The 27,500-nt window shown below is 43.7% G+C and overlaps 1 protein-coding gene and 1 non-coding gene across 2 annotated transcripts in view; one reads left to right on the top strand and one right to left on the bottom strand.

The window, feature by feature from the left end:
* Positions 1–3,770: 3,770 nt before the first annotated feature.
* KHDRBS3 (KH RNA binding domain containing, signal transduction associated 3) overlaps positions 3,771–27,500 on the bottom strand; it is a 117,606-nt gene continuing 93,876 nt past the window's right edge. Inside the window, exons 5-6 of the mRNA XM_029923331.1 lie at positions 24,277–24,416; positions 3,771–3,987 (exon numbers count right to left, since the gene is read on the bottom strand). Of these exons, the coding sequence (XP_029779191.1) occupies positions 3,771–3,987; positions 24,277–24,416 (357 nt within the window). The remainder of the gene's footprint in view (positions 3,988–24,276; positions 24,417–27,500) is intronic.
* On the top strand, positions 6,778–6,881 carry LOC115279554. The gene has a single exon (XR_003903509.1). It is a non-coding gene; the product is annotated as a U6 spliceosomal RNA (small nuclear RNA).

Here is a 27,500-nt window from a genome sequence, read left to right as displayed (position 1 = left end):
CTTTTTTAGAGAGTTAGAGATGTTCTGAAACTCTTAAAGAAAATACTATTTTCTTTTTTGCCAATAAATAGAACAATACTGCTGTTGGTTATTTCTAAAACTCCTAACCCCATCCTATGCTTCCTAATCATCCTCAACTTCCACGTATCTCCCTGAGGCAGCTTCTGACCAGGGCTGACCACCCTGCGAGGGGCCCCAGCTGTCGCCCAGACCCCCACCCTCCGGAGGAGGGAGACCGCAGTCCGCTCCGAAGATGAGAACAGCCTGCGCTCCCAGCTGGTAGAGAAAGGGCTTTAACAGAGCACTGACTGGTGGGGACCGACGACAGGCCCTGAATTCTGAAGCCTGCCTCTGTGCCTCCTTGATCACCTACGCGACTTTGGGCAAGACACTTGCCTTCCCCAACCTTAAGTTCTCATCTGTTCGATGGGATCCCAATATCTCACTGAGCGGCCACCAGAACGTGACGTAACGTATATGAAAGTGCCTTGTGGAGAGTAGTGTCTCATTAAATATCACATCACTCTGGAAAGTTCATTCTTCTACCGAGAGGAGGTTTATAGTATGTTACTCTACGACTTTCAGGAGCTACACCAGAACCGGATCTCTCTTCATCACCTGTAACTGCTCTTTGAGCACCAGACAAGGGGAACTGAGGCAGGAGGTCTTATCAAATGCCAACTACCCTACTTCTCCCCACCGGATGGTTACGGCAATGACTGGGAAAAGATCACCATAACCCCCATTAGAGAATTTAGCAGGTCTCTACTCCAGTGAAGATTTGTGCCAAAAACTATGCTGGTGTGTAGACATCAGTTAAGAGACAAGGTGTTTTCCCTAGAAGTTTAGAATCTTCGGAGAAACAGACGTATAGTAACTAATGAGTGCACTAAAAAGCTATCTGCTAATAATTAAGTTCTCTATAAACTGCTCAATGAGTGAAAATGAAAACCACACAAGGAGGCATGAAGGAGGTGGGTCCTTCATACTGTGACAATTTTTAAAACGCAATCTTATGAACATTCATTCATTCATTCATCATCCATTCAGCAGACATTTATTAAAGACCTCCTCTGTGCCGGATACACACTCGGTGCTGGGAATATACAGTGAATGGTAAGCGAGGGTCCGTACTCTCATGGAGGTCAGAAGCGAACTTATGATCATTCCAGTTCACTGGGATAATTATTTCAAAGATCAACTTCAACTTTCCCACTGGCCTCATGCACGAATAACTATTTCAGGGCGTTCCAGGATCTATGCTTTCTAAGTTAGGTATCTTTCAGTGCACCCACCTAATCTAAAAATCCTACAAACAAATTTCTCTTTTACAAATATGATTGTTTCCCCCTTCCCATGCTCCAAAACTAAGCATGTTGCGATTAATCTTCGGGATTTCAAACAGGATCAACGGCCAATGTCTGGGAATATGGCAGGTGCCGCAAAGCCGTGTTTAGGACTAGGAGTAAGAACTCGAATTCAAGTCGGGGTAGGAAACCAAGAGGGGCCAACAGCACACCCCGAAGAGGCGGAGCTGCTGAGGTGCAAGCGTGAGGCAAGGAGTCTGTCCCCTGCTCACACCTGCATTCAGCACCGTTTGCGGGTGCAGCGCTCCATCCCAGAAACCTGCACTGTTAACAGCGCGGAGGGCTTGCAAAGTGCTAGGTGACATACAGAAACCCCTTGTTCCTGGCCATTAACTTCAATCCATATTCCCAGGAGTAACAGGTAGAAATTAAGAGGGAAAGGTATGGGGTGCCTGGGTGGCTCAGTCAGTTGAGCATCTGACTCTGGCTCAGGTTGTGATCTCATGGCTTGTGGATTTAAGCCCTGTGTGGGGCTCTGCACTGACAGCTTGGAGCCTGGCGCCTGCTTCGGACTTTGTGTCTCCCTCTCCCTCTGTCCCTCCCCTGCTCTCACTCTGTCTCTCTCTGTCTCTCTGTCAAAAATAAATAAACATTTAAAAAATTAAAAAACCTAACCATTAATAAGTAGCCTACTGCTGACCAGAAGCCTTACCCATAACATAAGCAGTTGATTAGCGCACCTTCTGTATATTGTATGTATTATATACTGTACTCTTACGACAAAGTAACCCAGAGAAAAGAAGGTATCCAGAAAGTCATAAGGAAGAGAAAATACCTTTATAGGAATGCACTGTAATTATCAGAAAAATCCACCTCGGGGTGGGCCCACGCAGTTTGAACCTGCGTCCAGGGTTGGTCACACGTCAGCCTCTTTCTGTCGTGCGTGTGTCCTACTCCACCACCTAGAGTTCACAAGGCAGTCACGTGGGCACGGGTTACTGCATGAACTTGATGAAACTGCCAGGGCCACACTCCAGATGAATTCAGACCAGGCCCGCAAACGTGGCCCTCGGTTACTTGAAGGCAACACTGTCGTGTGGCAGGAAGGTGACCCCATGCCCACGCGTCAGTGCCTGGAGGAGGGCCGGGCAACGGGACAGCCGGACAGTGAAGGCCGCCTTTCTCCTCCAAGCTCTGCAGCCCTGTCTGCTCCCGAAAGCACACACGTGTTCCTCTGCACGGCCACTGACCCACCATCCAGTGTAGTGAAGGGAAAGGGGGGCGGAGTGAGCAACAGAGGACTTCTCAGATCAATCGTTCTGATCCCTTTCCCACTCATTATTCATTTATCAGTAAAACTCAGAACTACAAATAGAAAAAACCAAGTATCCCTCAATATGTCAGCTCCTACCTCCTCGGAACTCCCCTCGTGAGAGCTGAGCTAGGTCTACAGGGACGGACAAGGAGTACGAGATGAGATTCTAGGCAAAGAAGCAGCATGAAGAAAGGTCTGGAAGCCTGAGGGGACACAGCATATTCAGGGAATTACCAGACATTTAGTCCGTCCAGGGCAAGACTGGTCCTTCCACAGGCTGTGGACAAGCTGCAGACGTTGTCTGCGGCCCAGAGAGTACCGTGCAAAGAGGTGACCAGCACCCAGCAAGAGAGCTCCCGGATGTAAACGTGGAAACCCATCGGCTCTTGCTTCTCGCCCCATCATTGCGTCTCTTTCCTTGACAACAGCTCATCTATTTTCCCTTGAATACTTCACCAGGAAGAAGAAGTTTCTATCCACGACTTACTTTCTTTATTTATATGAAACTCGGATGGTCAGAGGAAGAAACCCAGGGGGTTGTATTCTTATTAGGACACTCCTCTGCCCTTCCCCTCCACCGAGTTTTCATGCATATACTTTCTTTCTCTTATGTTAAGTAAGTCTATGAACCATATCAAAAAATTATTGAACGGTAACGGGAACAACTTATTTGCATTAATATATAAAAAATTTGGGCACTTTTGTCTTCTGTGCTGAAAAACATTTCAATAAGAATCTGTATTCAGCAGCGGCCCTTAATAAGAGGAAACACTTCAGGGTAAAAACAACTTGGTATGTGGAGGTGATTATTTTTTAAATGACTGGATTACTCAGAGGCTGTCTGGAGTGGAATATGAACAAATGTTACTTTAAAATCCTGTAAGAGTTTGAGAACATGTCTCCTTGATCCTGGTCTTGACTCTCCCCACTGCCCAAATTCATGTTCTCTATCTTAAATGTACGCTACCTGATCAAAGAGATTATTTCATTTTTAGTTTCTTATACATCAAATATCACATCTTATTCAGCACTCAATAAATGTTTGCTGGATGGAGGTGGAATGTTCGAGAACCACAACAAGGTAAGGGACGGCACTGGTCACAACATGCAATGTTATGTGGGGGTGGGGTCAATCAGATGGTCAAGTGCTACGTGACGCCATCACTTACATAATCTCCATAAGTCTCTTGTGTTGGGGGTGGTGGCGGAGGTCTGTACCCCGTTGGGGGGACTCCTCTTGCTCTGGGAGTGAGAAGTCCTCTTCCCCGACTCACGGGCCCTCGGGTGGAAAGGACTCCCCTGGAAGCTGGCGTCCCTCGTGGTACACCAACTCCGACCGGCCGGGCTGTGACTCCTCCCCTTCCCCTGTAAGCAAGAGGGTCACGTTAGCAGTATCCATCATAGTCTCTACCATTCCACGGTTCCCATGCACTTATGCCTCAGAGAAGTCAATGTTCCATATTTCTGTAAAAGGAAACAAGGAAACCATGTGCAAAGTAAAAACTAAAGCAAATGAGAAACAGCTATCTACCAAAAGGAAGCCAAGGTAGCTTGTCCAGCAGTGATAAACATAACATCACTGAATCCCCAAGACTCAATTTCTGGCTAATATATAGGGTAGGAAGCTATGACATCTGGGAAGGCTGCAGCCACTGAGGACCCCGGCCAGGGTCACATCCAATCTCTATGCCAACATTATAAGGTGGGCTGTATTCTGCTTATGTGTCAATAAGGAAACTGAGGCTAGAGAGATCCTCAAACTGAGGACATAAGCTCGCAAAGCTAGGGGCCAAAATATACATCAGAGTATATACATGAAAGACAAAATTAAATGTACCTTCCAAAATAATGTATCTACCACAGAGTAACTTAAAAAAATTTTTTTAACATTTACTTATTTTTGAGAGACAGAGAGAGACATATCATGAGCAGGGGAGGGGCAGAGAGAGGGACACACAGAATCGGAAGCAGGCTCCAGGCTCTGAGCTGTCAGCACAGAGCCCGATGCGAGGCTCAAACCCACGAACTGTGAGATCATGACTTGGGCCAAAGTCGGGCACTCAACTGACTGAGCCACCCAGGTGCCCCCCACAGAGTAACTTAACATTCCATTCTAAAGTTAAATAAGCAGATATTTTCTGAAGTAGAATTCAACATATGAATTTATGTATTTCTAACATAAAATATGAGATTTTAAGTCAGATAGGAAGCAAGGAGGCTGTACCAAGAACAGCTCAGAAAAGCAAAAACCTGAGAAAGTGTGCAAGGCCTATGAAGAAATGACAGGAGAATAAGACTACAACAGAGAATAAAGATTTGGCCTGACCCCTCTCCCATGGACAGTGTCCCCCAAATAAAGCGAACCGCCGTAGGTAACATGGCTGCCTGCAAAGCTCCTATCTCGTTCTTTAGTTTTATTGGGATAGCAAATACACAGCTCAAGACTTAACATAGAAAATTAACAAAGCCAAAAGCTGGTTCTTTGAAAGGTTCAATAAAATTGATAAACCTCTAGATATGCTAAACAACAAAAATAACCAGTATCAGAAATAAAAGTGCAGTCATCATTACTGACCTCAAGGACACTGAAGGGTAGTATAGAAAGGTTATAAACAAATGTGTTAACTGAGATGAAATGCACTAGTTCCTTGTAATATACAAATAACCAAATCCCACAAGTGGATAATTAAGTAATCTGAATAAAGTTATATCTATAACAGAACTTTAATAAAAAGAGCAATAATCCTTCCAAAAAAAAAAAAAAAAGGCACCAAGCCCTGATGGTTTCACTGGTGAATGAATTCTCTCCTGTATTAAAGAAATTAAAGAAATAATATCAGTTCCTTACAGTCTCTTTCAGAAAATAAAAATCAGAGGCAATACTTCCTGAACTCCTTCTCTGAGGCTGGTCTTTACAAGTGCCTTCTGAAAATCCTGCATTACTAACCCAAGACCCGGAGGACTCATCTTTGCTTCGCCCTGAACCCTGGTGGGGTCTGCTATAGGAGGTTCCTCTCAAGATCCTTTTTCTAAGACCCCTTCTGGGAGCCACAACTGGCCAAAAGGTTGGATGGAGGGGACACAGGGATCTAGGAAGGATCCCATAAAACTGGCCTACCCATATCTGATCTCCCCAGGAAGAGATATGTTATCCAAGGAGGAACAAAGAGAAGACCCCCTAATAACAAAAGCCATTAGAGACTTTATGAAATGAGAAAAAAAACCCCACAAATCATTATCTCTTCAAGAACAAAGGTGTACAATTACTCAAAAATAGTAGCAAATTAAATCCAACAATAATCCAAAATTATAAATCATGACCAAGTGGGATTTATTCCAGGTATGTAAGGCTGGTTCAATATGAAGAAACCAATGTGATCTACACATCAACAGGCTTAAGAAAAACAATCATATAATCACAAAGAGCACAAAAAGCATCTAACAAAATGCAATACCATTCATGAAAAAAATCAACAAAGTAGGAAGAGAGGAAAATTTCCTCAAGTTGAAAAAAAAATCTACAAAAACCTACAGCTACTATCATATTGAATGGTGAGAAACTGAATACTTTCCCCTTAGGACTGGGAACAAGGCATGGCTGGCCTCTTATTACTCCTGTTCAAATTGTACTGGAAGCCCAAATTCAGTAAGAAAAAGGAATAAACCTTGTAAGATTGTGGAGGAAGAAATAAGATTTTAGTTATAGGTGACATCATTTCTATGTGAAAATCCCCAAAGAATCAATCATTACAAAATAAAACAAAGCAAGCAAACAAACAAAAACTCCTAGAGTTTATTTTTTAAAACATTTATTTATTTATTTTTGGGACATAGTGAGTGTGTGCACACCAGTGTGAACAGGGGAGAGGCACAAAGAGAGAGAGAGAGAGAGAGAGAGAGGGAGGGAGGGAGGGAGGGATTGAGAAGGAGAGGGAAAATATGAATCTGGGGCTCAATCCCATGACTGCAAGATCATGACCTGGGCTGAAATCAAGAGTCAGATGCTTAACTGACTGAGCCACACAGGTGCCCCCCTCCTAGAGCTTATTAATAAGCATTAGAACAAAGTCTTGGAACACAAAGCTCCAATAAGTCAACAATATATACTGTATACCAGCAATTAGCAACTAAAACTTAAAACATAATTTTACAGTACTCATTTTTGCCAGATGTATCCTAAAACTGTAACAATACAGATAAGGTAAGCACAGTCCCTACTCGAAAATGACATCCCTATTTGTGAAATGTTTCATATGTTCCTATGCATGTGTGCAGGCCAGGGGTCTATGGGAAATCTCTGTAGCTTCCTATCAATTTGCTGTGGACCTAAAATTGCTCTAGTCTTTAACAAATACATAACATTCATTAAAGCAACGAAGAAATGTTTTGGTGCAAATCGAACAAATACGTACAATTGTGCTATGTAGAAAACCAGAAAACTGTGATGAAATAAATCAAAGGCGAACTATCCCACGCTTAATGGTTGTTAGAGTCGATCCTGTTCAGTGGCCACTTCTTCCCGGCTTGACCTACAGACTCAGTGTAACCCCAGTCAAAATCCCAGAGAGCTGCGTGGTAGACTGATGAACATATTCTAGAGGATGTGAAGAAAGGCAAAGGGTCCAGAAGAGACAACACAATGCCAAAGAAGAAAATGCTGGAGGACTCACAGTATCTGAGTTCAAGACTTATTCTAAAGCTACTGTAATCAAGAAGTAAGTATTGATGGAAAAAACAGATACACAGAACGAAGGAACAAAAGACAGCCCTGACGTTGACCCACGGAAATGCAGCCAAGTGGCTACTGACAAAGGAGCAGAAACAATTCAATGAAGAAACTAGTTTCTTAAAATTTCAACAAATGGTGCTAGAACAAATGGATATCCATATGTCACAATAAAAAAAGAAGAAAAAAATAAAAGGGAAAAAAAAAAGAAAAGAACCTAGACACATCTTTCACAAAAATTACATCAAAATGGATTTTGTTTACTTTTTTTTTTTAATATAACGTATTGTCAACTTAGCTGACATACAGTGTGTAAGTGTGCTCTTGGTTCTGGGGGTAGAGACCCATGATTCATCACTCACCTACAATACCCAGTTCTCATCCCAACAAGCGGCCTCCCCACTGCCCATCACCCACTTTCCCCTCTCCCCTGCCCCCCCCCACCAACCTCCAGTTTGTTCTCTGTTTTTAAGAGTCTCTTATGGCTTGCTTCCCCTGTTGTTCAAAATGGATTTTACACCTACATGTAAAATATTAAACTTATAGAAGAAAACTCAGAAGAAATCAGTGTGACTTTAGTTTGATGATGAGTTTTTGGATACAATATGAAAAGCATAATCTATGAAAGAGAAATTGGTAAATTGGACTTTCTTAAAATTAAAAACTTCTGTTCTGAGAAAGACACTGTCAAGAGATGAAGACACAAGTCATAGAAAAGGAGAAAATATTTCCAAAACATGTATCTGATTAAAAAAAAAACCTTGTATCCAAAATATATAAAGAACTTTTAAAGCTCAATAATAAGAAGACCCTATTAAAAAATGGGCAAAAGAACAGAGAGCCCACTGAAGAAGTTACACAGATGACAAATAACCAAATGACCGACATCATCTGTCACTAGGGAACTGCAAACTAAAACATATCTATCAGAGTAACTAAAATCCAAAAAAACCGGATACACCAGTGATGGTGAGCATGTGAAGGAAAGGTGTTCTCATACATTGCTGGTGGGCATGCAAAGAGCACAGCCACTCAGGAAGACACCTTGGCACTTTCTTACAAAGCTAAATGAGATCTTACCATACAATCTGGCCAACTGTATTCCTAGGTACTCACCACCTGATTTGAGAACTTACTTCTACACATAAACCTGCACAAGGATAGTTATTGCAGCTTTATGCCCTTTAAGAGGTGAATGGATAACTTTACCCCCCACTTCCTTTTCTCTATGGTCTTAAGTTTCTCAGCTTCCACATGTGAGTGAAAACATGTATCTGTCTTTCTCTGATTGACTTATTTCACTCAGCATAATACCCTCCAGTTCCACCCATGTTGTTGCAAATGGCAAGATTTCATTCTTTCCCATTGCCAAGTAGTCTTCTGTTGTATATATTATCTACCACATCTTTATCCATTCGTCAGGTAATGGAAATTCAGGGTCTTTCCATGATTTGGCTATTGCTGATAGTGCTGCTATAAACATTGGGGTACATGTGCCCCTATGATTCGGCTCTCCTGTGTCCTTTGGGTAAATTCCTAGCAGTGGTATTGCTGGGTCATAGGGTAAAAATTCCAAACAGACAAGGAGGCAAAACCATAAGAGGCTCTTGAATACAAAGAACAAACTGAGGGTTGACGGAGGGGGGAGGGGACAAGGGGGTAGGGAAAATAGGTGAGGGGCACTGAGGAGGGCACTTGTTGGGATGGGCACTGGGTGTTGTAGGTAAGTGATGAATCATGGGAATCTATCCCCAAAGCCAAGAGCACACTGTGTATACTGTATGCTAGCTAACTTGGTAATAATTTATATAAAGTGCTTGGTATTTTATAATTTATTTTGACAGAAAAAGTATTGAAAAGAAAAACAAGAATCTTCTTGAGCAAAGCTCATATCTGGGAGTTTTGCTTAACCTGTATGAACTCAAATGAGTCAATTAAAGGTTTTCCCTGACCGGAGGCAGCAAGGAAAGAGGTGAATGGATAAGCAAGCTGGGGTACATGTATACAATGGGGTGTTATTTGGCAACAAAGAGAAATGAGCTCACTAACCAGGAGAAGATACAGATGAATCTAAACTGTTTCTATAGGAAAGAATCCAATCTCAAAAGTCTACATATTGTATGATCCCAATTCTATGACATACTGGAAAAGGAAAAACAAACTACAGTGATGAGTTAAAAAAAAGACGGTGGCAGACACAGGTACAGGGGAGGAGGGGAGGGGGAGCAGGTGAAGCGGTAGGAACATTTTAGGGGGATGAAACTATTCTGTAGGAGGCTGAAATGATGGATAGGTGACCAAGAACTTGCCAAAACCCACAAAACTTTCTATCACAAAGAGTAAACTTATAATGTATGAAAACTAAAAAAACCCCGTATCTATTATTTAAGAAATTGAGGGCTCTAGGATGGAATGCTAAATGTGACAAAACATTTGAACTGTATTAAAAGCATATAAAACACCCTCATGGCGAGGTGCCTGGTTGCTCAGTCAGTTGAGCATCGGACTCCTGATTTTGGCTCAGGTCATGATTTTGCAGTTTGTGGGACTGAGCTGTGTGTCAGGCTCCTCATGGAGCCTGCTTAGAATTCTGTCTCCCTCTTTCCTTGCTCCCTCCCTGCTCACTTGCTGGCTCTCTCTCTCTCTCTCTCTCTCTCTCTCTCTCTCACTATACCTTAAAGTATTAAAAAAAACTCACCTTTATTAAGTTGAGAAGAAAAGTAAATTTAGAAATGATTGAAGTTTCTAAGGTTAAAGGCAAAAGAAACTACGTAAGCACTGCTCTAGGTGACAGAGTTATTTCTCACAAGGAGGGTGCAGATGCACGTGTGGTTCTGAGACACTATGCATGGACACTAGATGGTGGATGACAGAAGTCACGCTTCTTGTGCTGGAGTGAAGGTTATGTAGGTAAGCAAGGGGAAGATGCTAGAATGAACAATAAAGTAATGGACTGGAATTGACACGTCAGTAGGAACTCTTGATTCACTTACTATAGAAGCAGACGGTCACACACAGAAATACGCACAGATGTGAATATGTACGTGGCCTTGTAGCATACACGTGTCCTCGATCTGACAGCTAAGAGGGCCTGGACGCAGGGACACCCCAGGAGCAGCAAGCAGAACCAGCACCCAGATCGTGTCCCTGCCGCCATTCTCCACTAAGAGGAACCATGGTTCCCTGGAGAAATGGCCGATCCCAGGACTGGAACAGGAAGTACCCTGGATGATGCTCCTGAAACTTGAAGAGCAGAAAATAAGGAATACTCGGGGCGCCTGGGTGGCTCAGTCAGGTGACTGTCTGACTCTTGGTTTCGGCTCAGGTCATGATCTCATAGTCCCTGAGTTCGAGCCCTGCATTGGGCTCTGCACTGACAGTAAGAAGCTGGCTTGGGATTTTTTCTCTCCCCCTCTCTCTCTCTCTCCCCCTACCCTGCTCGTGTTCATGAATTCTCTCTATCTCTGTCAAAATAAATACATTTAAAAAAACTGTTAAAAAATGGTAAGTAAATACTTGAAAATACATAAGTAAGTAAACGGATAAATAACCAACAAAAATAATTAATGAGGGTATGTGAAAGTAGGGAGGAACCAACTGAAAGAACTCCCAGTGACCAAAGCTGAAACATTCTGTGTAAAAAATAAATAAATAAGTAAGTAAAGCAGTACTGGATTTTAACCAACTGTATAAAATCTACAAATATGCATAAGTCCACACTAACATAAGCAAACGGCTGAAATAATAATGCGAGAGAAGAGACAAATCTTCCGATAATTTATGTAGATATTCCACCCTTCAAAGGGGAGGTAGGGGAGTGACTGTAAGTGGGAAAACCTGACAAGTCTGACCTCAATCAGGTTACCAAGACAACGTTAGCAGTGCTATGTCATATGGACAGTAGGAACTCGGGACATGTGATAAAAATGACACCTCACACCTTTGTGGTTTTTGTCCCACAAACCCACACCCATAACGCCAAGCTGATCTTGAGAAAAATATAAGACCAATCCCAAATGAGGGACATCTTACAAAAAACCTGACCAGCACTTTTCAAAACTTTAAGGTCCTCGAAAAGATGCAAAATCTAAAAGCCTTTTTCACCCTTAGGAAACTTGGATTCTTCCTTTTATAAGTATTGCAAATTAGGTCTTTCTCTGTTCATCCTCGGCCATAAAAGTGGTGGTCAAGAGAAAGGACACTGAAGTCAGATCTGAATTCAATTTCTGACTATACTTCTGTCTTCCAGCTAATATTCAAACTAATCAACAGTCTACACTTTCCAATCCAGCTTCCTCCACTGCCAAGTGAGTTACACAACCCATTTCTTGGTGGTACCGGGCAGGAACATGACACAGGACAATGAAAGTACCAAACACATATCCTACTCACTCAAGATCACCGATGCATGTAAATTCACATCCCTCTGAACAGCAATGATGCTGCTGCTATAATTTCTATAGTCTTACTCATCTTTTTATATCCAGTGTGTATCTAGAAAAATCTTCAATATGATTAGAGAAAAAATAATTTCTACATATAGTACATCTGATTCCTGTGTGATGTTTCGTTTAATCTGAGTACATTCAAGGTAATGAATACCCCATTCCTGCCATCCAAGTCAGCACATGGACCACTAAATATTCAGTATGTTTTCTGAATCTATAAATTTATGGTTTCCATCAAATTGAAAAACATAAATTTATACATTCAAGAAGCTCACAATTCTGTCACAGCATCATCAACACTGTCTGTTTATGTGCCTTCAGGGTATATGGAATCATTCTAAAATATCTGTAATAGAATTTCAGACAAGTCATTTGATAATATGTAGCTCTTGATACTCCTCTATGAAAGATTCTCTGAAGATTCTTTTAAAATATTTAAGTAATCTCTATACTCAACGTAGGGCTCGAACTCACGAGCCCGAGATCAAGAATGGCATGTGCACTCTACTGACTGAGCCAGCCAGGCGCCACTGAGGATCATGTTTAAGTGTATGACATTCCAGGAGAACTGTGTGGCTTTGAGCCACCCTCCCTCTGGTGAGAGGATGGGAGGGAAAGAAGGGCGTAGACATCAGAGTCCCACACGCTGCCGCAGACACACAGGCACTAGGACGCAGCGCCGGGAGCCGGGGACGCAGGAGTGCCAGGATGCAGGGCCGGTCGCGTGCGCAAGGGCGCTAGGACACAGGGCCGCAGACACACGGGTGCTAGGACACAGGACGCAGGATGCAGGAGCACTAGGATGCATGGCCACGTCAGCAGGAGCGCCAGGACACAGGGCCGGTCACATGCACAAGGGCGCTAGGACACAGGGCCGCAGACACACGGGCGCTAGGATGCAGGACGCAGGAGCGCTAGGACCTGCTAGGACACAGGACCGCAGACTCAGGGGCGCCAGGACACAGGGCCGCGGATGCACGGATGCTAGGACGCAGGGCCAGGGGTGCACGGGCGCTAGGACACAGCGCTGAGTACAGCTTACCAGCAGGACTGCTGACATGGGGACAAGGATGAGATCCTGATAATCAGCGGGGGCTCACTAATTTTTTACTACAAAAATTGGTTCAAATTGAGAAAGTCAGGCTGCTACACTGATCAGAACGGGGCTCACGGGAAAACATGAAGATCACACATCTGAACAGAAAGTGTCGTGAGCAGACGAATAGGTCTGCTGGTCACGGTTCCTTCTGTTTGCCGTCTTCAGCAGCATGGTCCGGTCTCTGGTTTGAAACTCAGATATGGAAACAGTCTAGAAAGGTTTGTCAACAGGTCCTTTTGTGGGAATAGTGCTTTAAGGACTGAATACAAAGGCTGATTAATCAGGAACTAATTATTTATAGATTGATAATCTGTAGATCAACCTCTACTTTATTTATAGGTTTTAAGATGCAATGGAAAAGCATATGCTTTGAGTTCCAACATACCTATGCTCTCAAATCTACCGTCAGTCAGTTGCTGAGCCCCAGCTTCAGCCTGTAAAACCGCGTCAATGACATCTAGCTCTTGCAGAGAGTCGTGAGGTTTACCCACGCCACATATAAAGTGCCTAACCTAACACAGGCGTGTAGCAAGTGCAGTTATTATGAGACTTCCACTTGGATTCTGAATTGGAGTCCTGACCCCTCCCTTTGGCTGCTTACCAGAGGATGAGAGCAGACGAAGTTAGCAACAATTAGCAAAAGCCCCTTTATGTACCCTCCAAGCACGTAGCAGCGATGATGCAGACTGGGAGAGAAAGAGTGTAGTCACCCATCTCATCCCGTCTGGCTTTGGGCTAGAAACCTTATGAGCAGCAAAAGGTACAGGATGAAGCAGTGAATTTGGGGGCCTCAGCCCAGGACAAGGAAGCTGGGCCCAGCTCATCATAGGTGACGTGGCCATGGAAGCCCACCGGAGCGTCTTAGTTTGGCACCATGGTTAGTTTGGCACTGTGGGAAGCAAGCCTGCCCAGAGAGCTGTCATCTGAGGCCCATGTCCCGATGCACTGACAACCAGAGGGAGAATTTATTTCTCCGACAGACTCCCTAACAAACACATAGACCACTTTTCTTCATCCTTGTGGTTTTCTGAGAGTGAAGCTTAATCATTTCGAGACTTTTCCTTCTCACCAGGGGATGACGAGTGAGTGAGAGGCTAGATAAAAGGAAACCGGAGCACAGCCTGCAGTTATAATCCCTCAGAATGTGCAAGAAAAATCGCCAGAGCCAATGAAGACAGACTGCAGGCCCCAGAAGCCACTGGCAGGCCATACTCTCGGCACCTTTAGGGATGATCCGAAATGTGTTTCTAGGGCAGCACTTCATGTGCTTCCTGAGCGTCCTCATCACCCAAGGACTTATGTCAGGGCAGAGTTGGAGTCGGTAGGTCTAGGCTGAGGGCTCAAATCCTGCTTTTTCAAGAAGCTCTTAAGTGCTTTGGCTCCTGGTTTGAAGCCAGAAGTTACAGACGTGTTATGAAACCCAGTGGTTACCACTTTTCCTTATTCTGCAGTCCATCCAATCTACAATTTTAAAAAATTTCATGAGCAACTGCTTCACTGTCCTACACTGTACAGAGTATAAAATAAATCTAAGGCAATTTGTTTTCTCTCCAAGAAGTTACCAGCTGGCTATTACTAAAATTATTGACAATATAAGATAGAGTGTGAGAAGCAAAACTTCTTATCAAGTGCAAGACATGTGTTACCTTCTCTTCCATCCAGTGATGTGTACCCCTGAAGACAGAGAGCTCACTCTTTACTCTGAAGCCCGTCCCTGCCTTCCAGTTTTGACTGTTGGCATGTTTTTTACTTTTCTTCTTTTTTTTAAAAATAAAAACCATAAAAGTCTTTATCATTTCTAACTAACAGCCCTATTTCTGGGGCTGTGCAGGCCAAGTCTTCTTTCTTTCTGATGACAGTGAATTGATAAGAGTTTAATGTGTACTTTGCCCAAGGTCCTCGATAGAAGTCAACATGTAGGGACCCCTATCAAACTAACACCAGCATTCTTCACAGAGCTAGAACAAACAATCCTAACATTTGTGTGGAATCAGAAAAGGCCCCGACTTAACGCTTGTTAACTTCCCTGACGTCAACATGAGGAGTTAGCCACCGCTGTGACATCAAGCCCAGTGACAGAAAGTGCTCAAAGAAAATCTTGCCAAAGCAATCTTGAAAAAGAAAACTAATGCTGGAGGCATCATGATCCTGGACTTCAAGCTGTATTCCAAAGCTGTCATCATCAAGACAGTGTGGTACTGGCACAAAAGCAGACACTCAGATCAATGGCAGGGAACAGAGAACCCAGAAATGGACCCACAAATGTATGGCCAATTCATCTGTGACAAAGAAGGAAGCAATATCCAGTGGTATAAAGACAGTCCCTTCAGCAAATGGTGCTAGGAAAACTGGACAGCAACATGCAGAGAAATGAACCTGGACCATTTTCTTACACCACACACAAAAATAAACTCAATGGATAAAAGACCTAAACATAAGACAGAAAAGCATCCAAATCCTAGAGGAGAAAGCAGGCAAAAAACCTCTTTGACCTCGGCTGCAGCAACTTCTTACTCAACAGGTCTCTGTAGGCAAGGGAAACAAAAGCCAAAATGAACTACTGGCATCTTACCAAAATAAAAAGCTTGTGCACAGTGAAGGAAACAATCAAAACTAAGAGGCAACTGACGGAATGGTAGAAGATATTTGCAAACAACACACCAGATAAAGGACTAGTATCCAAAATCTATAAAGAACTTATCAAACTCAACACCCAAAAAACAAATAAGCCAATGAAGAAATGGGCAAAAGACATGAATAGACACTTCTCCAAAGAAGACATCCAGATGGCCAACTGACACATGAAAAAATGCTCAGCGTCACTCATCATCAGGGAACTACAAATCAAAACCACAGTGAAACACCACCTCACACCTGTCAGAATGGCTAACATTAGGAACTCAGGCAACAACAGAGTGTTGGTGAGGATGCAGAGAAAGGGGAACCTTCTGCACTGCTGGTGGGAATGCAAACTGGTGCAGCCACTCTGGAAAACAGTGTAGAGGATCCTAAAAAAATTAAACACAGAACTATTCCATGACCCAATAACTGCTTACTAGGTATTTATCCAAAGGATATAGGTGTGCTGTTTTGAAGGGGCACGTGCACCCCAATATTTATAACAGCGCTATCAACAACAGCATAAGTATGGAAAGAGGCCAAATATCCATCGACAAATGAATGGATAAAGAAGATGTGAGATATATATATATATATAAAATGGAGTTATTACTTAGCAATCAAAAAGAATGAAATCTTGCCATTTGCAACTACATGGATGGAGCTAGAGGGTGTTATGCTAAGCAAAATTAGTCAAAGAAACACAAATATCATAGGACTTCACTCATATGAGGACTTTAAGATATGAAACAGATGAACATAAGGGAAGGGAAGCAAAAATAATATAAAAACAGGGAGAGGTAAATACGTAAGAGACTCTTAAATATGGAGAATAAACAGAGGGTTGCTGGAGGGGTGTGGGGAGGGGGATGGTTTAAATGGGTGTGGGGCATTAAGGACTCTACTCCTGAAATCACTGTTGCACTATCTGCTAACTTGGATGTAAATTTTAAAATAAATAAATTATTTTTAAAAAAAAAGCAACTTGCAGTGTGGGACATTTTGAGGAATCAGAAAAGAGATTATGGCATGGTTCAGACTTGTACAGGACATGCAGAAAATCTAGCAGGGTTTAGATTAGCGTGTGCTGCGTTCTAGCTGGATTTTAGAGCTGAGGAAAGAAACCAGGGCTTAGCAGGGAGACTTCCCTGAGGCCATAAAGCTCGTAAGAGCCACCAAGCCACACGGACTCCACGCAAACGGTCCCCATCTTTTCTGCTTCCCAGTCTCGGCCCCTCTGCCGGGAAGACATCCCCGACAGCATCCTGCCTTATCCCCTGACTCCGCCCTGGGGTGTCCACACCACATTGCCCACGGAAAATGACTTGCGGCCTCATTTCTATTTCCACTGCACTTGCTTTCACAACCCCCACCCCTATCAACGCCACTCTGTCTTCATCACCTGTTTCTCAGACTTACGCTTGTTAACTTCCCTGACGTCAACATGATGAGTTAGCCACTGCTGTGACGTCAAGCCTGGTGACAGAAAGCGCTCAAAGAAAAGCTGTGACGTTAAATGATCTGACGACAGGAATGGACTGACTGATCCTCAAAGAGGAAGGAAGATGTTAAAACTTCTGGAACCCCTGGTGTGTGGGAGGTGACCACCCCCACCCCCAGTTCAGGAACATACTAGGCAGATCCCATCTGCCTGAAAACGCCTCAGCTTCTCAGTGCGTCTTGTCCAATGTTATGGTCGGAAACACTCTGCTGGCCAACTGGGGGTCAGAACCTCCCTCTAGCTGGCCCTGAAGTCCCCAGGAGGACCCCCACGCTCATCGGGCCTTAGGCTGCACCTGACACGGACATGGTAGGCCACGCCGTGACCAGGAGGGCCACGCATGGCCGCTCTCCTCCGCCCGTCCCTGGCTGGCTCCAAGTTAGGAGCTTGTTGGAAGTTCTCACGCTGCCTGCAACATCATTTGCCTTGGTTTTCTGTCTTCCCAAAGTCTATTAAAATGATGTGAAAAGAAACCACACGTTTTTTTCCTTTTGTTTTCCCTGAATCAGCCCCACTGTGGTCACACACTGATACCCCATCAGGCACCCCTGGAACAGAACGCCAGTGGGTCCTGACGAAGAAGGCAGCAGCTCAGTAGGAGAAGCTCAGCGGACCTTACGGCGGGGAAAGCAGACAGACTCACTTCCCAGGAAAGTCCTCTAGGGTCCTCTGCCCGGGAAGTAGGGCACATGGGTCATATACCAATGCCCAGGTTTTTATTAAAGCAGAAGGAAGGAGAGGAAGGTGACTCTATTCTGATAGTTTGGTGGCAGAATGTCCTGAGAAGGCAAGCGCCTTTTATTTAAATTGAATCTCAAGAAACTTTATTTTTGTAACTGAAAATGTCTATAATTTGGGCTAGAAGAATAATAAATATATTGCCAATTTCCTATACTTGCCCTTTCCTTAATCAAAAAGAAGGACTTTTGGGGCACCTGGGTGGCTCAGTCGGTTGAGCGTCCAGCCTCAGCTCCAGTCATGATCTTGTGGTTCGTGAGTTCGAGCCCCACATGGGGCTCTCTTGCTGTCAGCTGTCAGCACAGAGCCCACTTTGGATTCCCTGTCCCCTCACCCACTCCTCCCCTACTTGTGCTCTATCAAAAATAAACAAATATTTTAAAAAAAGAACTTTTTAATTGGTAGATTAATCTACACCATATCATATACTACAGAAATATTTAGTACCCTTATACTAATTATTTGGTTTTTCTGATAACAATCCCCATAACTTTACACACTCTGAAAGAAAATGCTTCATTTCCAATCACTAAAACAATCTTTAGTATCTGTGACATCATTCACGATCAATTTTAAAAAAGAGTGAAATCATGCGAAAATCAATGTGGATGAGGAAATGCAAGTGCCAGGGTCCCACCTGACCTGTGCCTAGAGGTTATGTAGTGACCTGTGGGCAAAGCAGTTGTGGCTACTTCCATGTGACACAGCAGCTGCTGAAATATGGGTTTTACAAAGATAGGACATCCATGGAGAACAATCTAACATCGAAACTACAAACAACTGAATACTGAAAACAAACTGAGGGCTGAAGGGGGAGGGGGAAAAGGGAAGGGAGGTGGTAGTAATGGAGGAGGGCACTTGTGGGGAAGAGCACTGAGTGTTGGTACATGGAAACCAACTTGACAATAAACTATAAAAAAAAAAAAAAAAGAAACTACAAACAATTCCCTGAAGCTGATAGCTCACGCAGCGTCTAACAGATGCGGAAGACTGTGTGGGGGTCTCGGAAAATGGTCAGGTCCGGGGGGCAGCCCTGGGAGATGGCTGCAGCCCCCCAGCACCTCGGCATATAGCTTGGGAAGCCTATGATTTAAATCCTAAGATTTAATGCGGAACTTCGGTCCACGAAAGAGAAGAGAGAAAGGGGCAGGTAAACCATGTACAGAAACCAGAGCTGAAAATTTCCCCAGTTGAATGAAAGCTTACAAAAGGCCAGGAGTGACCGTGTCAGCCCTGTGTGCTGGGTCAGAGCCCCCGCGTGCTGGGTCAGAGCCCCCACGTTCAGCGCCCGGGGCTGACCAGCATGCATTCGCTACTCAGAAAGGGAGGCTTCATCTGCTGTTCCACTCTTCTTCTTGCTGCCTCTGGTATCAAACGCGGGGGAACGCCTGCTTCTTGGGGGGAAGGGCCAGATGGCCAGACTCAAGGTCAGTGCAAAGGCTGTGCAGAAGCAGCCAGCTGTGCTGAAGAAGGGATGGAAGGGAGCATCCCCGCGGGTTGGAGACCGCCCAGGCCAGCCCGCCGGCAGCAGGGCTGAAGCGTGGAGAAGACCTGCCCAAACGCACGCTGCCCGGAGCGGCCTCAACTCTATAGCTTCCCTCCAGGCTGGGGTCTGTGCAAAGAGAAAGCGAGGGGGCGTCCTGCGGCGGGGTTTCTGGAGGCCCTGCCCAGGATGCACTGGAAGTAAAGAAGCTTCCTTACCTCCTAAGTTAAAAAAAGGTATAAGTTTAGTTCTGTCATTTGAAATTGGAATGAAAGGTTTTATTAAAACACTTATCACTTCCCACTGCAGGATTTAATTTTAGCCCATTTACATCTTTCAGCAGAAAAGCATCCTGAAGTGGGAACAGTGGGGAACATTCCTGAGGACTCCAGTAATAACCTGCTCCGCTCTGAAATCCCAACATGGAAATGACCACGTGACCACCCCTGCAAAGCAAACGCCTTAGTATGTCTGGTCAGGTGACAGCAAATTACATTAACGCAAAACACTCTAAATGATCAACACTTGACCAGAACGAGCCTAAAGGACCTGCTGTTGTACCGTATTCACCTCACAGTTATTTATGGAGTGACTACTTTAGGCCAGGTCCCAGGACACAGAGCCCTGACAGGTTTACATTACAATGAGGAGTAGACTAATGACAAAGTGAACAAGTAAGAAAGGTAGAATTCAGTCTGGCAAACACTAGTAAGAAGCCCTGACAGGACGCTGCAGACTAGCTCTGAGACTGGGGGACGGGGACTTTGAACAAGATGACCAGCAAGGCTTCTCGGACATGGTGCCCATGTCTGCCAACCATCGGGTGCCCCGGGGAGGGGGTGTGAGCCGGGGTAGTGAATGCAAAGGGCCTGGGAGGGAAATAAGCTTGGCCAGTTTGCCAGACAGGAAGGAGGGCAGCCTGGCCACAGTGCAGACAACCACAAGGTCAGAAAAAGCGGGGAGAGTGCCTACAGTGACGGGCCTGTCATCGAGCACAGCAAGGAGTTCAGGTGTTCTTGTCACAGCGAAGAGAGCGGCCCAGGACACTGAAGGGGAGAAGAGAAAATCTACTTTGATTTTAACCAGTCATTAAGACTGTAATGGAGGGGTGTCTGGGTGTCTTGTCAGTTAAGCGTCCGACTTCGGCTCAGGTCATCATCTCACGGTTTGTGGGTTTGAGCCCCGTGTCGGGCTCTGTGCTGACAGCTCAGAGCCTGGAGCCTGCTTCCAAGTCTGTTTCTCCCTCTCTCTCACCGCCCTTCCTCCACTCAGGCTCTGTCTCTCTCTGTCTCAATAATAAAGAAACATAAAAAAAAAAAGAAAAAGACTGTAATGGAACCTGGAAGGGCAGTGTGGCTAGATTAGGGAGGAGGGAAGAGGTGATTCATGAAGCCAGACTTACTTTAGAGGCAGAATCAAAATGCCATTGGAAGGACTTGCTATGGCAAAGATCTGCTGAGGATTGTGCACTGAAGACATTTCTCAGAAGTTTCCGGGGCAGGAAGCACTGGGCTTTAATGAGTGTGTTTGTCTTGCAGTGAATTCCAGAACCACATCTTCCTCAGCTTTGGGTACAAGGAAGTTCAAAGCACAATTCGAAGACCATCTCGGCGACTGTATGGAACACGTACTCTGTGTACTGACCTAACCCTGGGGATGTTTATAATTTTCAATCCTACATTTATTTTTATTCTGTGAGATGCATAAATTATGATGTGTGATTTAATGAGAAAAAGTAGTAAAAAATGTACAAAAGTACTTTCGTCACGGCTTGTATTCAAAGTGCCATCATGGGGGCACCGGGTGGCTCAGTTGGTTGAGCATCTGACTTCGGCTCAGGTCATGATCTCGCTGTTCCCGAGTTCAAGTCCTGCATCAGCATCTGTGCTGACAGCTCAGAGTCTGGAGCCTGCTTTGGATTCTGTGTCTCCCTCTCTCTTTGCCCCTCCCCTGTCTGTCTCTCTCTCTCAAAAATAAATAAACATTAAAAATGAAATGAAATGAAATGAAATAAAATAAAATAAAAGCAACCCTGTAACGACAAAAAGTGCTGCAATCAGAACACGGTGTCAGGGACAGAATCAAAGCTCTCTGGAAGAAGTACCACAGGAGGACGGAGCGGGTAGAAGCGGATCACAGATCAAAGTGCAGAGGAAGCCTCAAAGAGAGGGGAAAATCATGGGCTTGTGGCCAGGCTGCCGGGACCCCAGTCAGGGGCCACAGGTCTATGGCTGCCTGGTCTTGGGCAAGTAATCACTTTCCTCGTTTGTAAAATGGAGAGTTAACCCCATAGTGCCCAGCTCACAGGGCTGTTATGGGGTTTTGCCTAGTTACTGTCTATGAGGTGCTTAGAAAAGTCCTCAGTAGTAGATGCAATGTGTTTGTGTCTGAGACACCAAGATAAGCAGGATGCAAACAGGTGAGGGGCCGAGAGAGGACAGAGAGCTGTGGGCAGAAGAGCAGTGAACAATGTGGACAAATGTACGAAGGGCGTGAGCTCCACCTGCCTGAAACAGGCCGTGTCCAGCCTAGGGTTGAACACGCAGCAAACAGGCCAGCGTACTCACTAAGGACTGTCTGGAGCGAGGTCTGAAGGAAAAACACAGAAGGGCTTTGAGTATCTCTTCAGAAATACGAATCTTACACAATGAAAAGCAGAGTCTTTGAAAGATCTGGTGCCGTGGAAGCCCATAATCAAAGGGAGGAGAGAAAGCTCTGCCCGGAGCCTAGCATCGACCAGCCATTGCCCCGCACACACTAACACAGGGCTGCGTCAGAGAACATGGCCAGTCAAGACAATGGAGAGGCTTTAAATGCGATCAGTGTATTTGCAGTCATCAAGAGGAACAAATCTTCATCTGGGTGGACTGCGCTGTTTCTCCCGACACTGTCCCCCACAGAACAGACAGCTTCTGCCCTCCTCATCTGGTCCTAACATTTTCAATGGAACTGAACGCGTGACAACTACATTAGAAATTATCTTCTATAAAAACAGGAGATGCGGTTTAAGGAACACAGCATCCCTAAAACGTGTCCTCAACAGTCAACAGTGGCGTTGGGTGTGCTCTCTTCTCTACACGCTCTGTCCAGGACGCTCATTCTGTGACTGTGGCCTTCTTTAGCAAAAGGGAACTTGGCAGATGTGATTATCAGATATGAACCTTGAGATGGGAAGAGTACTCTGGATCGTCCAGACAGGCCCTAAATACCATCGCATGGAAGAAGGAAGCAAATGGAGGTCAAAGACAGATTGACAGAAACCAACACGCAGGTGGAAGGAGACAAGTGGAAGGGACAGCAGAGGATTTGATTCCGGAGGGGAGACACTAACACAGTGACTGTGGTCTGGCAATGCTGGTTTTGGACATGTGCCCCTACAGCTATGATCAACGCCTCCTGTCTACGGCCACCACATTGTGGTAATTCATCACATCTGCCGCGGGAGCCAATATGACAAGTTAGGACAGTTCACCTTTGACCATGGGCTCGAACTGGGTGAATCCACTTACATGTGGATTGTAGATTTTTTCAAGAAATAATACATTTACACAACCTCCTCTGAATTTCTTAACATTTGCTTTTACCTAGCCAATTTTATTGTAAGAATACAGTTTTAACACATATACGAAATACATGTTAATCGACTGTGTTGTCCTTACGGAGTCTCAGTCAACAGTAGACTACTAGTACTTAAGTTTTTGGGGAATCAGAAGTTACACATGGAGTTCTGACTATGCAAGGGATCAGGGTCCCACCCTGGCCAAGGGTCAACTGTAATTTCTTGTGATTTGAAGTAAAGTTAATGACAGAAGAAATGAACACAAAAGGGATTTACCACTTACTGTACAATCACATAAATTATTTCATTAAACCATCAACAACAATCCCATTATTATTAGCCCTTTCTTACAGAGAAAACCCACTGGGCACCATGAACAGATCTGCTTATTTTACATTGCAATAATGCCTAATTGCTCTCTCTGACCATGCACTGATCAACAACACTCAATTAGAAAACTGACTTATTATTGTCCCAAATGAACTTGGAGACATAAAAGAATGCTATTTTAAATTTTTTCACACACAATTCTGTCTGAAAAAAATATGTATAGTCACCAGTGAAAAATCTGTGTCACTTCTTTCTACTGAGTATTTTTAGGTGCAAAGATGAAAAAATAAAAAAAAAATTCTCAAATACATCTGATAGAGCCATTTCTCAACACAAGGTTATGCTTAAATTGTTTTGTGAATTCATGAGGCATTTTTCATATTAAAATGTCATCAATCCAGAGGCAGAAAAAAATATTCTGTGTGCCTGGACCAGCTTCAGAGTTTTCGGACACCGCAGGGCATTCACAGTGAACAAAATGACACGTTCATGGACACTCACTTGGCGTCTGACACTGCGCTCCATCCTGGAGATGCGGCACTGAACCAGCACAAGCCCGTATTCCCACGGAAAGCATTTGCTTCCACGACCTCAATTTGCATATCGATGCTATTACTTGAAAGTAAGCTTCATTTTTAAAAATTTTAAAGATCCATGTTCGAGTGATAAATAAACCAGTCTAGAGTCATCAGCCAATAACAGTAGAGGTTATATTTAAACCCAGGAATATCTCAGTCCAAACAAAGGGAATCCCCTTAATATGACATCATAATGTCTGAATATAACCCCCCCTTTTTTTAATGTTTATTCATCTTTGAGAGACAGGCAGAGAGAGAGAGAAAGAGATAGCATGCGTGGGGGAGGGGCAGAGAGAGGGAGACAATACGAAGGAGCTCCAGGCTCTGAGCCGTCAGCACAGAGCCCCACCGGGGCTTGAACTCATTGACCGCGAGATCACGACCTGAGCCCAAGTCAGATGCCCAACCGACTGAGTCACCCAGGCACCCCTGTCTGAATGTATCCTTAATGGCTCTGGACTGATACACTGATAGAGCTGTTTGACTATTAATTACTAATATATATATTTTAAAACCGTTGCCATGGTGCCCTATTGTAACAACAAAAAAAGGAAGTCCATCAACCGCACCGACCTGGTTACTGCTGGGGCTGGTGCGCCTCTTGTCCGCAAGGTGGGTTTTCCTCGAACGACAGGGACGTCCATGTTTTCTGAACCACCGTTCAAATACGTCAACTCCTGGAGCTGCGCCTGCCTGATTTCATCGTTGTAGTCCTACACAGAAGACAGAGGACAGCATAACTCGCCTCATATGAAAAATACAAAAGTTCTTAGGTCCAGAAAAAAACAGTATTTAATAGGGGGGGAAATGGAAAAGAAAATAGCTGAATCCATAAGATTTGAGTCTGTTGAATGAAAACGCATCAATCAATTATAAAAAAGGAAAAAAAAAACAAAAAAAACAATCCAGCATTCCCCCCCGCCAAGCTAAAATTTTCTACAATCAGCCATTACTCCTTGTGCGGGGCAGACTTTCCAAGTGAGATATTTATAATAAGATTAAAATACCACATGCAGACACGTGGCACTGTTATTTACAACTCCGTCCACCTCATAGTTACTGCGCATCTGTGAAGTGCAAACTAACGAACCTAGAGGAGCAAGCCAGGGCGCTGCGGCCAGGAAGCTCACGCTCCAACCCAGGAGGAAGACGGGCACACACCTTGAGAGCTTTACTACAAAGTATGAACCACGTGACACATTCTTTTTGTGCAACTCCATTTGGATATTATACTAGAAAAAGCCACCATTTTCAAAACTGAACACATCTGACTCTTGGAAGCTTGCTCTTCTTTATCTTACATTCTTGTCTAAATACGCGTCTGAGAAACTCTGGCAGTGATCCTCGATTTAACATCCCCAACTCCACTCAACAGCCATCAAGAAAGACATGTAATAAATAAATAAAAGTGTGTTCTGTTTCACAGGACAAGGGAAGTTCAGGTCTAAACGATCACAAAGGAAAGTCATCTAACTTAGCTGTGGGTAGTAAGAGTAGGTTCTCTATAAGAAGTGTCATTTAAAGAGGAGTGTGAACTAATTGCCAGAAGAGGGGCAGTAAAGGACTCTAGATTGAGGAAAAAGCGTATTTTAAGACCCAAAGAAATGGTGTGTAGGAACGGGAAGAACAGCTACATGGCTGAATTATAAAAACAGCTTGGGGTGTGTGTAGGCGGCTGGTCTCAACATGGAGGGGAAAGCAGAAACCAAATTCAGCAAAGCCTCAAGTCATTTTAAACATAACTTTAAAGGTTTAGAATTAAGGGTACTAAAGAGCACTTCACAGTTTTAAGGAAGAGAGTGCATTATCCAGGTTTGTGTTTTAGAAATACTATGGACAACCATATGCCAACAAATCAGGTAACTAAGAAGACACAATGACATAAATGAATTCCTAAAAAGACACAAACTACTGAAACTGCCTCAAGAAGAAACAGAAAATTTGAACAGATGAGCAAAGAATTAGTACTAAATAAATGTCCTGCAATGACTCGTAGTCCCACAAGACTTTAATGGTGAGTTTCACAATTAATGCTAATCCTTTACAAACTTCCAGAAAAATTAAAGAGGAGGGAGCACCCCCTCACTCTCTACAAAGCCAGTACTGTCGGGTACCAACACAAAAAACAAACCTAGAGATGAATATCCTGATGAATACGGATGCAGAGGCTCTCAAAAAATTACAAGCCAAATCCAGCAGCATAAACAAAAGGGAGGAACATATATAAGAACCAAGTAAAACATACGGCATTGCTACATTGGTTTAATATCTAAAAGTCAACTAATGTAATACCATAATGATAGAATGAAGAACAAAAAAACCCATCGTTTTAATACAGAGAAAAAACATTTGAAAGAAGAATACATTTTAATGACAGAATCACTCAAAAAACTATAAAAACCCACATTTAACATCATATTTAATAATAAAAAGACCAGAAGAATCATCCTAAGGACAAAGACAAGGATGTCTACCATCACCACATGTATCCAACGTTATACTTGAGGTTCTAATCAGGATAATTACGTAAAAGAATAGAAATAGGTGTGCTCAGATTGAAAGAGAAGAACTAAAACAATCTCTATTCATATATGGCATAATCCTATATATAGAAAATCACAAAGAATCCACAAAAGCATTATTAGAGTCAACAATTGTGCTTCTCAAGGCTGCAGGATATAAGATCGATATACAAAAATCAATTTTATTTCTTTCCACTAACAATGAGCAATACAAAAATAAAATTAAGCAAATAATTCCATTTAGAATAGCATACTTGGGAATAAATTAACAAAATAAGAGCAACATTTATATACTGAAAACTACAAAATATTGTTGGAAGGAATTTTTAAAAATCTAAGTAAATGGAAAGATATCCAATATTCATGGATAGAAAGACCTCATATTGTTATGATGACAATATCCCTACTTGGCCCTCACACCTCCCAAATTGACCTACAGAATCAAGGAAAACCCTACCTAAAGTCCCAGCTGGTTTCTTTGCTGAAATATATATGAAAGTCCAAGGGACCCCGTACATCCAAAACAACTTTAAGAAAGAGTAACTCAGCTGGAGGACTGCTTATGCTCCCACTTCACAGTGGGAGGACAGAAGGCAGTTAAAGAGTGAAAGAAGGAAGGACAAAAGACCATACATGTTGTGCCACTGTACACAAAATGTCACACACAGGCAAACCCAGAGAGGAATGCCAGGGGACAGAAACGGGGGGCGCTTGCTCACGGGAATGCGGTTGCTCTGGGGGAGGATGAAAATCTAAACCACATGGTGGCGATGGTAGTAACTGTGGATGCACTATAATCCAGGGAACGTACACCTTAAATGGGTGACTTGTATCGGATGTGAATTACAGCTTCATAAAGGCTGTGTAAAAGTAAAGTAAATTAGTGGATACCCAGGGAGAGGAGAATGGGGGGTCACTGCTGCTCACTAAGAGGCCTGCCTGGGGGTAAGAAAAACGGTCTTAGGTTGTAGTGACAGTTGCGGAACTCTTTGCATATTCTAAAAGGTACTGAATTGTTTCCTTTATGGGAGTGAATTTTATGCTATGTAATTTATATCTCTATGAAGATATTAAATGGGAAAAAAACCACACTAGAGGGAGAAATTCCAGATGGAAGCTCATTAATTCCAGTCTGTGGTATAGACAACCTGGAGAAGGGAAGTGGCAGGAAGAATGAGGAGAGGTAGGTCTGGCGTTGTTTGTAATGGTTAACTCTATTAGAAAGGCTAACATCGTAGATGAGGCCGTATACAAGCACAATCAAGAGCGTCAATG

Source organism: Suricata suricatta, chromosome 15 (assembly GCF_006229205.1).
Source record: "Suricata suricatta isolate VVHF042 chromosome 15, meerkat_22Aug2017_6uvM2_HiC, whole genome shotgun sequence".
Lineage (NCBI taxonomy): Eukaryota > Metazoa > Chordata > Mammalia > Carnivora > Herpestidae > Suricata > Suricata suricatta.
This window is presented reverse-complemented; position numbering and strand designations above follow the sequence as displayed.